This window comes from Psammomys obesus, unplaced genomic scaffold (assembly GCF_907164565.1).
Source record: "Psammomys obesus unplaced genomic scaffold, mPsaObe1.curated_primary_1811, whole genome shotgun sequence".
Taxonomy (NCBI): domain Eukaryota; kingdom Metazoa; phylum Chordata; class Mammalia; order Rodentia; family Muridae; genus Psammomys; species Psammomys obesus.
In genome coordinates, this window is record NW_026592890.1 from 16343682 (window position 1) to 16358323 (window position 14642).

At 32.2% G+C, this 14642-nt stretch overlaps 1 protein-coding gene across 1 annotated transcript in view; it reads right to left on the reverse strand.

Annotated features, from left to right (window-relative positions):
* Positions 1-14642, reverse strand: part of Ascc3 (activating signal cointegrator 1 complex subunit 3) — a 312705-nt gene that overhangs the window by 245082 nt on the left and 52981 nt on the right. Inside the window, exons 5-8 of the mRNA XM_055616194.1 lie at positions 9431-9551; positions 2504-2711; positions 1436-1577; positions 727-852 (exon numbers count right to left, since the gene is read on the reverse strand). Of these exons, the coding sequence (XP_055472169.1) occupies positions 727-852; positions 1436-1577; positions 2504-2711; positions 9431-9551 (597 nt within the window). The remainder of the gene's footprint in view (positions 1-726; positions 853-1435; positions 1578-2503; positions 2712-9430; positions 9552-14642) is intronic.

A 14642-nucleotide genomic window follows, 5' to 3' on the forward strand; every position in this document is an offset into this window, starting at 1 on the left:
CTCCACTAGAAGATGCCATGTAGTCATACTGCTACTTGATATGCCACGGCAGGTTGATATCCACGGGAGGCCTCCCTTTTTTAGCCTTTTCTTAGGAGAAAGGGAGGATGGGAGGATGAAGGGGAGGTAAAGTAAGAAGGAGAGACTTGGGGAGGGAAAGCTATAATCAGGATAAATAAATTAATAAAAAATTACATGAAAGGCTGAGAAAGTGGCTAACCTAGGAGTGCCTGCTGTACAAGCATGACTTTAGACACCTGCAACACACATTAACAAAAAAAAAAAAAAAAGGTACAGCAGCACAAATCTGTTGTGTAGCTTGTGCATGTGAGAACATGGGATCCCAGGAGTTCACTGTCCAGGCAGCTTCATTGAAAGACCCCCATCTCAAAAAATAAGATAGACAGTGATAGAAAAAGATACATAACATCTACCTCTGGCCTCCACAGTCACATGCAATCACACAAATACTTGCACTTGTACACACACACACACGAACATACACATGCAAAAGTTAGCTCAAGAGACCAAAATGTACACAAGATAAACATATGTAATGCAAAGGCATATGTGAATGTTTCATGTACAAGGAACATATGTACATTTTCACCATTTATACGCCAACGGCCTACTTCTTAGGCAGCCGGTTATCTATATCCCTAACTGGATTGTCCAATTACAAATTCTACACTCAGAAGCTTGTATTACACAAACAGCCCATCTTACCTCATCTAAATCCTGGATATAAACTGGCTTTTCCTCAAATCCAACTGGCATTGGTTCACTGTAGGGGATCCTGACTTCTTCATATAGCTTGGTGTTCTCTCTCTGGATGCCTTCTGGTAAAATCATCTACAAGTACCAAAAATAAAATTCCAGTAATAAAAAGTAAAAAGGACTGCTATCACAAAATCTTAAATAAAATTAGAAACAAAGACAAAATATTGCTGGTTTTGTAACACAGTATAGCAAATAAATCCAGATAATTTAAAGGAAGTAAATCTAAATAATAGAAAAATAAACATTAACCACACTTATAAAACATTCAGGAGTCAAGTATCTCATAGGATACACAGAACAGAGTTTGTTGATGAACTTAAAGAATACACTAGCTACAAAGTAGTCTTGAGGACAAATGTACTGTCATAATCAGAAAAATGTAATATAGTTTAAATTTAGTCAATCAGCGGGACATGCAATGGATATTACTCATAAACATAAACTGAAAAAATTTTAAAGTTAAATATGCTCTGAATATAGAATATATTCAGAAACTTAAGATATACTGTAATAATTCATTTTTCCTACAGTTTTAACATATAATTTAGCATATTGTATCCACTAGTAATATATTAAGGGGCACAAGGAAAAACCTACGGTAACATTTGCTCAGAAAATACCTGTTTCCAAGAGTGCTTATATTACAATGACATACCTTGGCACCAGCAATGAATGCTGATGTTTCTCGGGCCTCAGCCTGGGAATCATATACATGAGGATAACGGATTTTTTCAACCTCTATGTCTCTCTGCCTGCCCAAAATTGGAGCACTTCTAGCATTCAGAAGTGCCTGTTCTCTGTAAACAAAAAACAAAAACAGAAAACAGGCCAGATTTGACATTCTTTTAAAAATGAAGCCACATACTAATAAAAGGCCATTATAATTGTTATTGCAGATACTCCCATTAAAAAAAATAACTTTAATTACAAATGGAAGATACCAGCAATCAAGAAGATATTTTAGGGAATGTAAATAGGTTTTAAATATATTTCCAGTTGCTACTTTTACTAGACAATAATTAGTAAAGATGACTAGTACTGTTTCATAATTTATTTTATAACATAAAGATGTTTAAATGATACACATTACTTTTCAATGTTTAAATATTTTAATCAGTGGCTCTCAACCTTCCTGTTGCTGTGACCCTTTAATACAGCTCCTACTACGAGCTGTCAGGACCAACCATAAAACTATCTTCATTGATACTACATAACTATAATTTTGCTATTGTTATATTTTATTATTATTTAGAATTTATTCATTTTGTATCCCAGTTGTAGCCCCCTCCCTCACCTCCTCCCAGTCCTCACCTATTTTTGTGAATTGTAATGTAAGTATTTTTGGAGATAAATATCTGCCAAAAGCTGAGGACAGACAGGTTGGGAACTGCTCATTTAAATGACTACAAAAATCATTTTTATTTTTCTACTTATGAGAATAAAGTACCATTAAATTGAAAAAGTAAACAGATGTCAAACTATCTCCATGGAGCCTTCATGTAACTTAACTGAGAAGTGTACAAAAACAACTTAGACTAGCCCAACTCTGTAAGTGAAATGTCTCCCATGAACACAGCAAGACTTGTTCTAATTAAAGGGTGATTCTTCTATTTCAGCATAGAAAATCAGGTTGAACAAAAATCGCCAAATTACTAAAAAACTAAAGACGAGTGAGAGGCAAAACTGCACCATCTGCATGTTTTCAGCACCCGATGCTTACTACCTGTGTATCCGGAGTTCCTTAGGGTCAAAAGACAAAATGCCTTCTCCAGAAACTTCTCCATCTTCTCCAGCCTTTTTCTCTCGTCTGGCAATTTTTTTTTCTTCACGGCGATATTGTTTCATTAACTGTTTTTCTTGTTCAGATTGAATAGTGACTTGACATCCATAATTAGGCTTTGCATTTTCTCCTAATATTTTTTTACAACTATCTGTGAATTAAAAATAATAATAAATTATAAATAGCAGATATGACTTGACCTTTATGGAGACCATTTTACTACTCCAAAAACGTTAACAGAAACCAATTCTCACTTTTTATAGCTGGTTTACTCAATTACATATTTTCAGGGAAGTCTTAAAAACATGGTATCTACAAAATATTGAATACTAAATAAAAGTAAACAAAATTTTCTTAAACATTCGATACTGTAATGATATATAATTTTAGATAGAATGTCACAAATGCAAAAATTAAATTTCATCATTTTGAAATAATTTTTTTATGATTTCAAACATAAAATTATCAATTTTAGTTGTCATTTACCATTAGCATGATAAAATAACAATCTGTTATATATTAAATACAACTTTAAGTAATTAGCCTTGCAATACCAAGAATGGTCAAAACAACAGTACTGTCCACGTTTTTATAAAAATCCAGCAGACACAGATCTACCAAAATTCATTGGTTTTGAAGTATGAGTTCAGTTTGTGTGTAGACACCTCAATACTCAGGATATCAGGACTGCCTTCTGTGTTTCATTAATCTCTTCCCAAGTATCTACATTCCTAAGAAAGCTAAAAGAACTATCATTAAATGGAGTTGAAGTCAAATAGGCATTTACAGTATTGAGGACTGAGCACAAATGAAGACTAAATGAGATTTGGTCTACAACAATGGGCAAAATTCAAAGCAGAACCAGGAAGGTATTAAACAAAGCACCAAGAAAGAAAAACATTGTCGAAATCCATTCTTAGTCAACTCTTCAAATTTCTCAAGCACTACATCCTTATATGACATAGAGTAAGCCATTTAATTTTCGATCATGTGAAATAAATTCCCATTATGTGGCTTTATCAGCAACAGAAAGGAGAGTATGTTTCAAAAGTATAAAATGAGAATTTCATCTACAATAAGCTGAAATTTTTGGCTCAAACCAAAATATTTTCCTATGTATCTTATATACCAGACTTTATATGTAATATGATAGTATTATTAACTTTCAATGTCAAAAATGCATATTTGAAAGCTTTCATCATGATCTGAGAATTAAAACAAAAGTGAAACTGACTGCAACATCAACAAACCAGCAAGATAGATATGAAGAAGGATATTTTAAGAATATAAATAATACAATCATCTAACCATAAATAACTGCTAAAATGCTTTGAAGCGTGAAACCATCCTTTAAATAACAGAGCAAATGTTATGTACTAGTGTAACTAATATTTTATGAGAAGTTGATAGCAACAAAATACTGTTTACATACTTGTCATCATCCAAGGCAGAAAACAAAAATACGAAAATATATATAACTCAATCAACATGTACTACAACTCTTTAAAATTGAACATAGTAAATAACTAATGATTTTTTTTTTTTAAAGTTAGTTGTAAATGCTTAAATGCATGGTGTTTCTTTTTAGGCTCTACTATCTGTAAAGACTGATATACAGAACCAAATTAACTATGATAGCAACTGTCAAATAAAATGTTACTGAAGAATAAAGTAGAAGTTTATGTTCTTATAAAACCTAATTATTCTGGAAAAAATCTTGCATAATATTCAAAGGAGAGTTAATAGATGGCATATACTAACTTTAACTGCATTTTAGATATCTTTTTAATTTTTAAAAAACTATAATACATAACACATTAATTATATTCTTTGCCTTCCCCCATCTCCTCCCAAATACCTCCTAATACAGAACTTCATGTTCTCTTTCTCTTTCTATCTCTCTCTCTCTCCTAAGGGAGGAGTATTTCTTATTGGGATGTAAAGCTAATTAAATTCATTCATTCATGAAGAAAAATTAATAGAAATCTGAACAGGTTTTTAAAAAGTAGTACCAAAACCAAGCTTTAATTCACAACATCTTCATGGTAGAGGCTTTTCACATCTCAGGCAACTTACATTTCCTTGTTAAAAGATTAGAAATAAATTAGGATAGATGTTTACCTTGATTTTAAAAAATCAAATTCATTATGAAACTAGAAATCCTAAAAGAAAATAAGCCATTCTATCTAAATGGTGACTTTAGAAAACAAACAAAAAAGAGTGGCTACAGTTAGTAATTTTCTCAGTTAAAAAAAAAAAAAAACACACACTTTAATAATAAAAAAGTATAATTTGGTACTTAGAGAATCTGAAACAACATTAAATGTAAAACATAACAAAATATAAAAATGACTTTTAACAGTAGTGAAACAGAATAAAGGATCTTTTGTTCAAAATATTTCTATAACCTACTAAAACTTTTTTTTAAGAAAAAAATACACTTTGTATATGGGGTGATTAGGTATGTGCATGTGTCTGTGTAAAGGTACGTGTGTGTGTGTGTATGTACTTATGCGCAAACACTTGCACATGATGGTCTAAAGACAATTTGTAGAAGTCAGTGTTCTTTTTCTACCACATGACCAAGATAATCAACTCAAGTTGCCAAGTTTGCTGGAAAACACATTTACCACTAAGAAATCCACTGATCTATCCCATTAAAATAATATCTGGAATAAGAGAGGGGGGAGAGGAGAAAAGGGAGGAAGGGTGGGACCAGGAGAGGAGAGAGAAGGGAGGGGGCTATGATTGGGATGTAAAGTAAACAAAATAATCAATTACAATTTTAAAAATATTTAGGAGCCACAAGACATTAGTTTACTTAATGTCACAACTCTATTACTTAGATATTATCATTATTTGAATTTTTTTTTTATAAAATAGAAATAGAGAAATGGAGTAACAAATCCAATGTTGGGTGCTGGTGAAAAAAATTAAGGAAAATAATTTCTCATTCAATATGGAAAACTCTATAAATATATGAAACAAAAGTCTACTAAAAACCTTTAAGAATATACAAGTTAAAGTTTTTTGTTTAAATAAATAAAATTTTAAAGAATATAGTTAGTCATAATTAGTAGCAACATTAACAACAATCAAATATAGAATATAAGTAAAAGCTATATGAGAAGCGTAGAAAACATTTCAGGTCATGCTAATGGCTCAAATGCACTTTTTAACAATTTAAATTTAATCTTTTATGGATGGGGATATAGTTCTGTGATAGATTCTTCCTGAGCATGTGTAAGGCCCTAAGTTCAATTTCCAGCACTGAAAAATAAATTAATATCTAATGTCAATTAAAAAGTACATTGCTTCTATGTTATCATTATAGAATAAAATATGTAAAATGAGAATAAAATATGAGCATAAATGGGAGTACTAACTCATCCTTATGTTGACACAATAGAGCTTTTAAAATCTGTAATCCATATGTATCTTGGTAGTAACATTTAGAATACTAACCAAGAAAACACACACACTTTTCAGATTTACAAAATTGCAGAATTAGACCAGGAACTAATGTCATTATTTATGGTAAAACAAACAAACAAGCAATTTACAAACAAACAGGGTTTATCTGTTCTTAAACCAGTGTGTCTTCCACACCACTGTGTGGGTGGAATCTCTGGGGAGCAGGGCAGTGTAGACCTAGCTGCCCCATGGATTTGAGGAGCTCAGAGCCCTGTAAAAAGATCAAATTGCTAAATTTCAAACAACCAAGTTCCTAACAATCTTTTTTTTTTTTTTTTCATCTCAATGATTTTATTAAAAAGTGTATTCCTTGGTTACAAACACAATGGTAGTTCTGAAGCATATTCGCTTTTAGAAAGAACTGAAGAGTTGTCAATGAAATGTGATTTCTAAGGTTTTATTTTTCAGTGGCATTTATTCATTACATGTCAAGATGGTTAGAGCCACTCTGGGTAGGCTCGGGCTGTACTGCACCAAGCTGCCTACAGGGTAACTGTGGATCTTACATTCATGGCCAGCATGGAGAATCTGAGCACTACCTTCATGGTCTTATAATTATAGAAGTGAGTCCTTATCTTCCTTTAAGACACAGAGAAATTTTTGTAGATATATTCTTTCTTTTAAAACAATATTCTACATTAGAAGAAGTGGCAGTTTTATTAAAAATAAACAAACGTGCTTTATCAACCCAAACTAAGTTTAGTGCAAAAACTAAATTTTCAGAGTGGTCATTCATCCTGCTTTTAATATAGTAAAAACAATTTTTTACAAATGAGACTAGATTAGGAAAAAAAATTCTGCAGAAATTTTCTTTTACTATGGATATAAACCATCTACTCTATAAAAAAATATTATTAAAGGTAGCAAATTTTTAAAACCTGTGAGATTTGCCTGTATAAAATACAAGTTTAAATGTAATTCTTTTACAGCAAAACAAACAAAACAAAACAAATAACTCCAACTCTGAATTCTAAATTAGCTATTCCTTGGTTATGGGTGCCAAGAAACCATTTACTGCTTAAAATATTAACCCTCATAATACCTAAGAAGTGCATTTGTGAAACGGTGGTTTTGTAAACCTCATAATAATTTAAGACTTAAATTATGTATTTTACCATTTTCAATACTACTTAAAGATATATCCAATCTAGGGAGTTAAGGCAATGTTAAAATGAAAACTCACAGTTTCACCTCACATTTATGTCTTCAGCCTTAATTCGAATGTTTCATGAAAGAATTCAAATCTATGCATAAAATTCAAATCTACTAAGCTTACAACCACTTTTCCCAACCTTCAGACCATTACACTAAACTGATTATGTACTAAGGTTGCATTTTGTATTATAGAGAACTCACAGACAGAGTAGGAGAAAAAGACTTCAAAGAACAGTTTTTGTTGCTGCTGCTATAATCCAACCGATTAAGCAAACAACAAAAACTCAACTTAACAAAAATCGGCCTAAATACTGTAAGCTGCAAAAGATGAACTGGTGATGTCTAAGATACATAATTGTATATTTATTGCAGGTGAGAGAGAAGCATTTTAATGTCACAGAAGAATTGTCAGAGATGAATAAATTTCAAACAATCTTAATCCAATTCCAGCCTTCTAAGAACATTTATGAGGATTTACAAAATTTAAAAAAAGTAAGTTTGGATTTAAATCAAGGTTGTTTTTGTCATGCCTTTTCAGTGCCATTACCAGAAGGAAATAAAAAGTAACATAAATAAAAGGTAAGCATAGAGATGTCAACATAGATAGAAGTTTAAATAGTTTCTCATGATTTTTTAAAATTCCAATTAATAAAGCTGGCAAGGAAGACTTGACTAAAAGTGTCAAAAAGTTCATTTTCATTTGTTAAAACCTGAGCCTGGCAGCCCTATGTCATGATATCTCGAGGTAACTTTTATTTTATTTTGTTTGAAAAGGGTCTTAAAATACATTTATTACATGGCATTCCAGGTGTTCCATTTCCTAAGTGCAATAGTTAAATAATAGTTGTAACTGTCCCTGTTCTTTTTTTTAATTTAATTTTTTTATTATTAGTTACATTTTATTAACTCTGCATCCCAGATGTATCTCGCTCCCTCATTCCCTCCCAACCCCACCCTCCCTCGCTCATCTCCTCTCTGCCCCTTTCCAAGTCCACTGATTGGGGAGGACCTCCACCCCTTTCATCTGACCCTGTTTTATCAGGTATCTTCAGACTGGCTGCAAAGTCCTTCTCTGTGGCCTAGCAGGACTGCTCCTCCCTTGGGGGATGGGGAGGTCAAAGAGCCTACCATTGAGTTCCTGTCAAAAATAGTCCCTGTTCCCCTTACTATGGGAAACCAATTGGTTACTGAGCTACCACGGGCTTCATCCGAGCAGAGGTTCTAGGTTATATCCATACATGGTCCTTGGTGGAGTGTCAGTCTCAGAAAAGACCCCTGTGCCCAGATATATTTGGTCCTTGTGGAGCTCCTATCCTTTCCACTTCATACTAATTCCCCTTCTGCCAAAGGTTTGGTTATGAGTCTTAGTATCTGTTTTGAAACACTGCTAGGTAGAGTCTTTCAGATGCCATCTGCAGTAGATTCCTGTCATACGTCCAATGCACATACCACTTGTCTTTCTAAGTGAGGATTGATCATCTTACCCCGTGTCCCTGTTCTTATCTGTTCACGAGTTCATAGAATGCTTACCATGAGGTGCACAATTTCCTGTCATTGATAAGAAAACATTTAAATGGTGTTCTTACAATCTCTTTTCCCCTCTTTCTCTTTTCTCCTCATTTTCCCTCCCTCCTCCCTTATGTGTGTGAGAGAGAAAGAGAGAGAGTCTATGTGTATGTGCCTGTAAAATGAACGATGGAACAAATGTTAATGAGTGGTGAACCCACATAAGTGCATGTCAAGTATTTGCTTTGTTATAATTCTACCTTTACCAGGTCTGAAAATTTTCAAAATAAAAAGTTGAAGAAAAAGTATGATAGTCCTGGACGTACAATAAGTAATATCTGTATTCACTCTTAAAAAACTGTCCATATTGTTTTACATATCACAAAAATGCTATGCCCAAATACCGATATACCATCCTATTCGTGTCACATATCTGTTTCTTCCATGTCTCATTTTATACTAAAGACTAGCATCAGTAATATTACAAACCAAAAAAATAAAGAGCACAATTACATTAAAATTCTGTTAACTAACAAATCTTTCTTTTTAAACATTTTATTTATTCTTGAATTTCATTGAGCTATAAGGAAGCTTGGTTGTATTTAGTCTCCATTTCTTTCCCAAACACACCTCTAGCCAAACTTTTATGTTTTTTAGATAACTCACTTAACTCCAGTTAGCACTGCCCTTGCCATGAATTTTTCACTTAAATTACGATTATTACCAAACTCTTACCTTGAAGAACCTGAAACTTATGATCACTTGCGGAATTAAGAAATCGATCTACAATTGTAATTCTATTCTGGAGGAGTTTCTCAATCAGATCAAGTCCTTCAGGTCCCAGCAGTTCAAACAGCTTTAAAACAAAATAACAGAATGAACTTTTACACATTAACACCCCAAGCAGCGACATGAAAAGTAAAACTATACATAGTACATAAGATTTAAGAAAATAACCTACTAATAAAAAAAATTCTCTCTATAATGGTAAGGAACATAGACCTTCATAAAGACTACTTGTGAGTGTATACTAAAAGACCATAATTTTGTTTTTAAAAACAATTTTCATTTGAATACATAATTACCTCACAGAATAAATTGTTATTCTTAATCTTCCTTGATATAATAAATTCTTGGATTCAATTTACTCGTCAACATTTTTCTGATCTTACAAAAACTCTAGGTTATAAGCCACCTAACAGCTTATAACAATTGTCATTTTAGAGTTAAAAAATATTTTAACAAACTATGAAGGATAATAAATTTTATATGTATATTTTAAGTGTGAAATAAATCTGAAATCTAAAATAGTTCAAAAAAGTTCTTATGTATATACATAACATATATATATACATATATACATATATTATATACATAATATGTGTATGTATGTATATACATGCATATATATCCACTCATTCCTATGCAGGAGTTGTCAAAAATTAAGTTGGTTCCAGTCATGGGACAGTAACAAAGATGAGGATTAGGATTAGGATTAAGATTAGGATTAGGATTAGACTTTCTTTTCTAGAAAGAAATGGATTTTTTCAAGTATGAGCTGAGGTGATGTATATATACTACTCTTTTTCAGAATGTTTCACTCTTATATTTGTATGTGAGGAAGTTAAATTAACCAAATTTTGTTGTTATAGAATCTGTACACAAAATTATAAGAGTTCATGTTGAGCCTACATAACTTAGCAATTATAAAATTTTTTGCTGTTTAATAAAATTATATGAGAAAAGGAAACTAAAATAAGCTGAATTGTGAAGAATGATCCTGGCTTGTCAATTCTAAAGGCATCAGCAAGATACAAATATTTATTATACCTCAAAACTATAATGAGCACTAATCCTGTAAGATCCAGCCTAAGAATCATATTATTTGATTCCATAAAACTTAAACTGAGGAAATTATCCAAGGTTACATAGATAATAGAAAAGCTAAGTTTGAGGTGATACCTAGCTGAATCTGAATATACATAACTATTTTACAGAAAAAGTATCGTGACATGCAATAAACAGAGATACACTATACAATTAGCAGGGTCTAGAAGTTTATGCCTAAATCTCAGTACTCAGAAGTGATCACAGATTTCACTCAGGTCAGCCTGGGTTATATTGCAGGATGCTCTTTTAAGAAAAAAGATCTGGGTTTTTTGCTGTTGATGACATACTGAGGTTTGGCCCCTTGAAATGCTAGAACTTTTAAACCTCAGGGGCTCCCTGGACATCTGAAAAACGGTTAACATACAACAAGAATAGAAAATATAACTAAATCACATAATTCTAAGTAACAAAAAGAAATACTACCATATACAAACCTAAAGACAGACAAAATGATCAGAAAAAAATTAACACAGGGTCCATATTTGAGCCATGTTAAAATAAGCGCTAATAAGAAGCATCCTGTAAAAGCCTGTAGAGCTTAAGCTCTACAATATTTCTCGAGATTTATAAGCCAATAACAACCATCATAAACATCTAGGAAAAGGGTGGGCAGTAAAAACTAAAATATGTTCACACAGAAATAATCTAGTTTTATTGGAAATCTACCAAGAAAATAGAACTTTCAGAAACACACACACACAAAACACATTTAGTCTATATTACGAAGACTAAGTACTTATAGTGAAAGTTATTCACGAATACCATAAAGACCATTTCTATGACCATAACTAAGTGTTCTAAGGGATTAAAATGCCTTCTTTTATAAGATATATTTTGAATAGCACCTACTAATTTTACTTTGAAAAAATATTGAAAACTTCAACTTCCTGATGTCCTCTCATCAGAAAGTGTTTCATTATACATAAGCCTCAATATATTACAAAAAGAAGTGATTCAAAGTATACTCAATATATACTCAATAAATCAGAAATAAGACAATTCGAGGAATTCTCAAAATAAATAAACAAAAAAGGTAATAACCAATTGGTACATAATTTAGGAAAATACAAACATACACTTTGTGATACAACTACAAATAAGATACAGCTGGCGTGGATTTTATCAAGTGAGCAATCATGAAAAAGTCAAAAAGTAATTACATAACAAATTTTATGAAATGTAGTTAAAACAGTGCTTAAAAGGAAATTTATGATCATATATTCTTTTAAAAGCACTCAAATCAAAAACTTCATTTTCGACTTGAAGATACCAGAGAAAGAAAAGCAGAGATGAAAAGAAAATAGCAAGTACTGAGCACAAATAAATGAACTAGAACACAGAAAAACAATGAGAGAATCAAGAAAACTAAAGTCTTTAAAACTTTAGCTTTAACCCTAACCAAGCAGGGAAAAAGACTGGCATGGATTATTCATAACAAAGATAGAACATTCAAAAACTAACTCAAGAACTTACAGAGCATCTGTATAGACTTGTACTAAGGAAAAGAATAGTGACCAAAACTAGGTTGCAGAAAGTCCAGGTCCAGAATTTATTGACAGACAACCAATTTATGGAGAAATTAAATTCCACTGATGGCTTCTACTAAAAAAAAAAAAATTAATACCAATTCTTAACAAAATGCACAAAATAAGAGCATACAAAAACATTTCTAAGCTGTTTTTCTTTTCAAAGCCAATACTAGTGACAACAAAATCAAATGCACAACAACAAAAACCTATAGATCAATGACTTCAGAATATAGAAATAGAAAGTATTCATGAACTGGTTGCAAAATAAACCAGTAACATATTCAAATGCCTTAACTTGGATGAGATAGATGGATAGACAAAAAGACACCTATGAAAAATCACCGCTACTGTTTCATAAAAGTAAAAGCCTGTATGTGCTTAGCCATGAAGCTCAGAAATAAGACAAGAAAGTCTCGACTCACCACTTCTATTCAACAGTGCAGTGGAGGTTCTAGCCAGGGCATTTAGGCAAGAAAAAAGATATATAGGGCATCTAGATAGAAAGAGAAGAAATAAAACTATTTTATTCAGATGACATAATCTTGCATAGAGAAAACACTACTGGAACTAAGATTTTCTTCAAGGTTCACAGGATAAGATCAATATATTGAAGCTAATTGTATCCTGAACTAGCAATAAATAATCCAAAGATAAAATTAAGAGAGCAATTCCTTCTATAATGTCATCAAAAATTACTTAGGAATGAATGCTTTTTTGAAAAAGACGACTAAGATTTTCCCACTGAAGCTACAAAATACAACTGAAAGGAAATAAAATCCTAAAGAAAAACCAGTATCTATGAACTAGAATATATAAAAATGAGATTTTTAATACAACCCATAGTAATCAATAGATTCAGTGCAATCTCTCTCAGAACCCTGGGTGACTTTTCAGAAAGTAGCAAGCTGACTCTAAAATCCATACACAATTGGAAAAATCCAGATTAGTAAAAACAATCTTGGAATGAGAGGGTAATGTACAATTTAGGATCAGTGGTCCCTATTTCTATATTCAACAAGGGAATCAAAACAAAAACTGTGCCATACTTGTGCAAAGGTAAGCACAATCCTGCATAGACCTGAGAGTGCAGAAAAACAAACAAGACAACAACAATATAACCCTTCGTGTGTCTACGGTGAAATGATTTCTGATGAGTGTCTGACAAGGAGAAGAAACAGTCTTTGAATAAGCAAAAATGCAATAACCGGAAAAAAGAGGGAGGAAGAGGAGAGAGGAAGGGCAAGGGAGAAGAAACTAGACCATTATCTCAACTACAAACAAAAAAACAACTCAATATAAATCAAAGGCCTAAAAGCCTTAAAATCTAAAACTATAAAACTCTTATGAGAAAACATAGGAATAAATCTTCAAGAAAAGGATGCTTAAATACTACATCAAAATTAAGAGCAACAAAAGACAACAGAAAACAAGTAAGTCAAGTTCATGCTTCCAAGAATAGATTTGTGAAAGTAAAAAAAAAGGTATAGAAGAAAAATTTTTGCAAATACACATCTGATAAGAAGCTTTTGTACAACATATAAATAAATCATAATTCAGAAATAGTAAAAGAAAAGAAAAACATAAAGCACTTAAGTTTCTTTATGAAATACATAGTAATGTATACTAAGCATGATGACACCAAATATGGTATAGGAAAACATGAAACAAAATCACAATACCACTTGACACCCACTAGAAAGGCCACAAAAATGGAAAATTCCAAGTACTGGGTAATTAAGAATCTTCCCGTGTTGTGCAGCCACTGTGCAAACAATTTGCTGGTTCCTCAGTAAGGTAGACACAAAAATACTTTAGGACTATACAATTCTATTTGGTATATATGCAAGAAAAGTAAACTATGACTCCAAACAAAATTTGTATACAAATATGGTTATTCCGCATAGTCAGAATGTAAAGATCACCCAAAGTTTAATCAAATGATGAATGAATGAACAAAAGGTAGTATATACATACATAATAATGTAAATATATATATAATAATATAAATATGTATATATTGTATATATATATATACAAAAGGTAGTATATACATACATAATAATGTAAATATATATATATAATATATATATATATTACAAGAAATTTCACAGAATGGCACAAAGAGTCAATTACTTCTTAGTAACGCTCTTAATTTCCCACGACTGACAAACAAAACTCTGTTCTCAAGGCAGGTTTCTGTAACTCCCAGAAAAAGATTCCTAACAGAGTTCTGGGATAAACGGCTATGAGATTCAACAACAACCCAAAATCATGTTTTCGGTGACATTTACTGCAGCCATGCACTCACAAGCGGGTGCACTTCATTCAAGATCAGCACCAGGAACTAACGTGGCGCCGACGGCGGCTGCTTACAAAGGTGTAGCTGCCTACATACATCACTGCTCACTGTACACGCAGACCACCAACTTAAAAAGGGAAAGAGGGAGAAGGCAGCATGGGTGCAGACAAGCAATGTCTATCAAACAAGTTTTTATAACACAGACGAATGCAGCTACCCATGAGAGCGG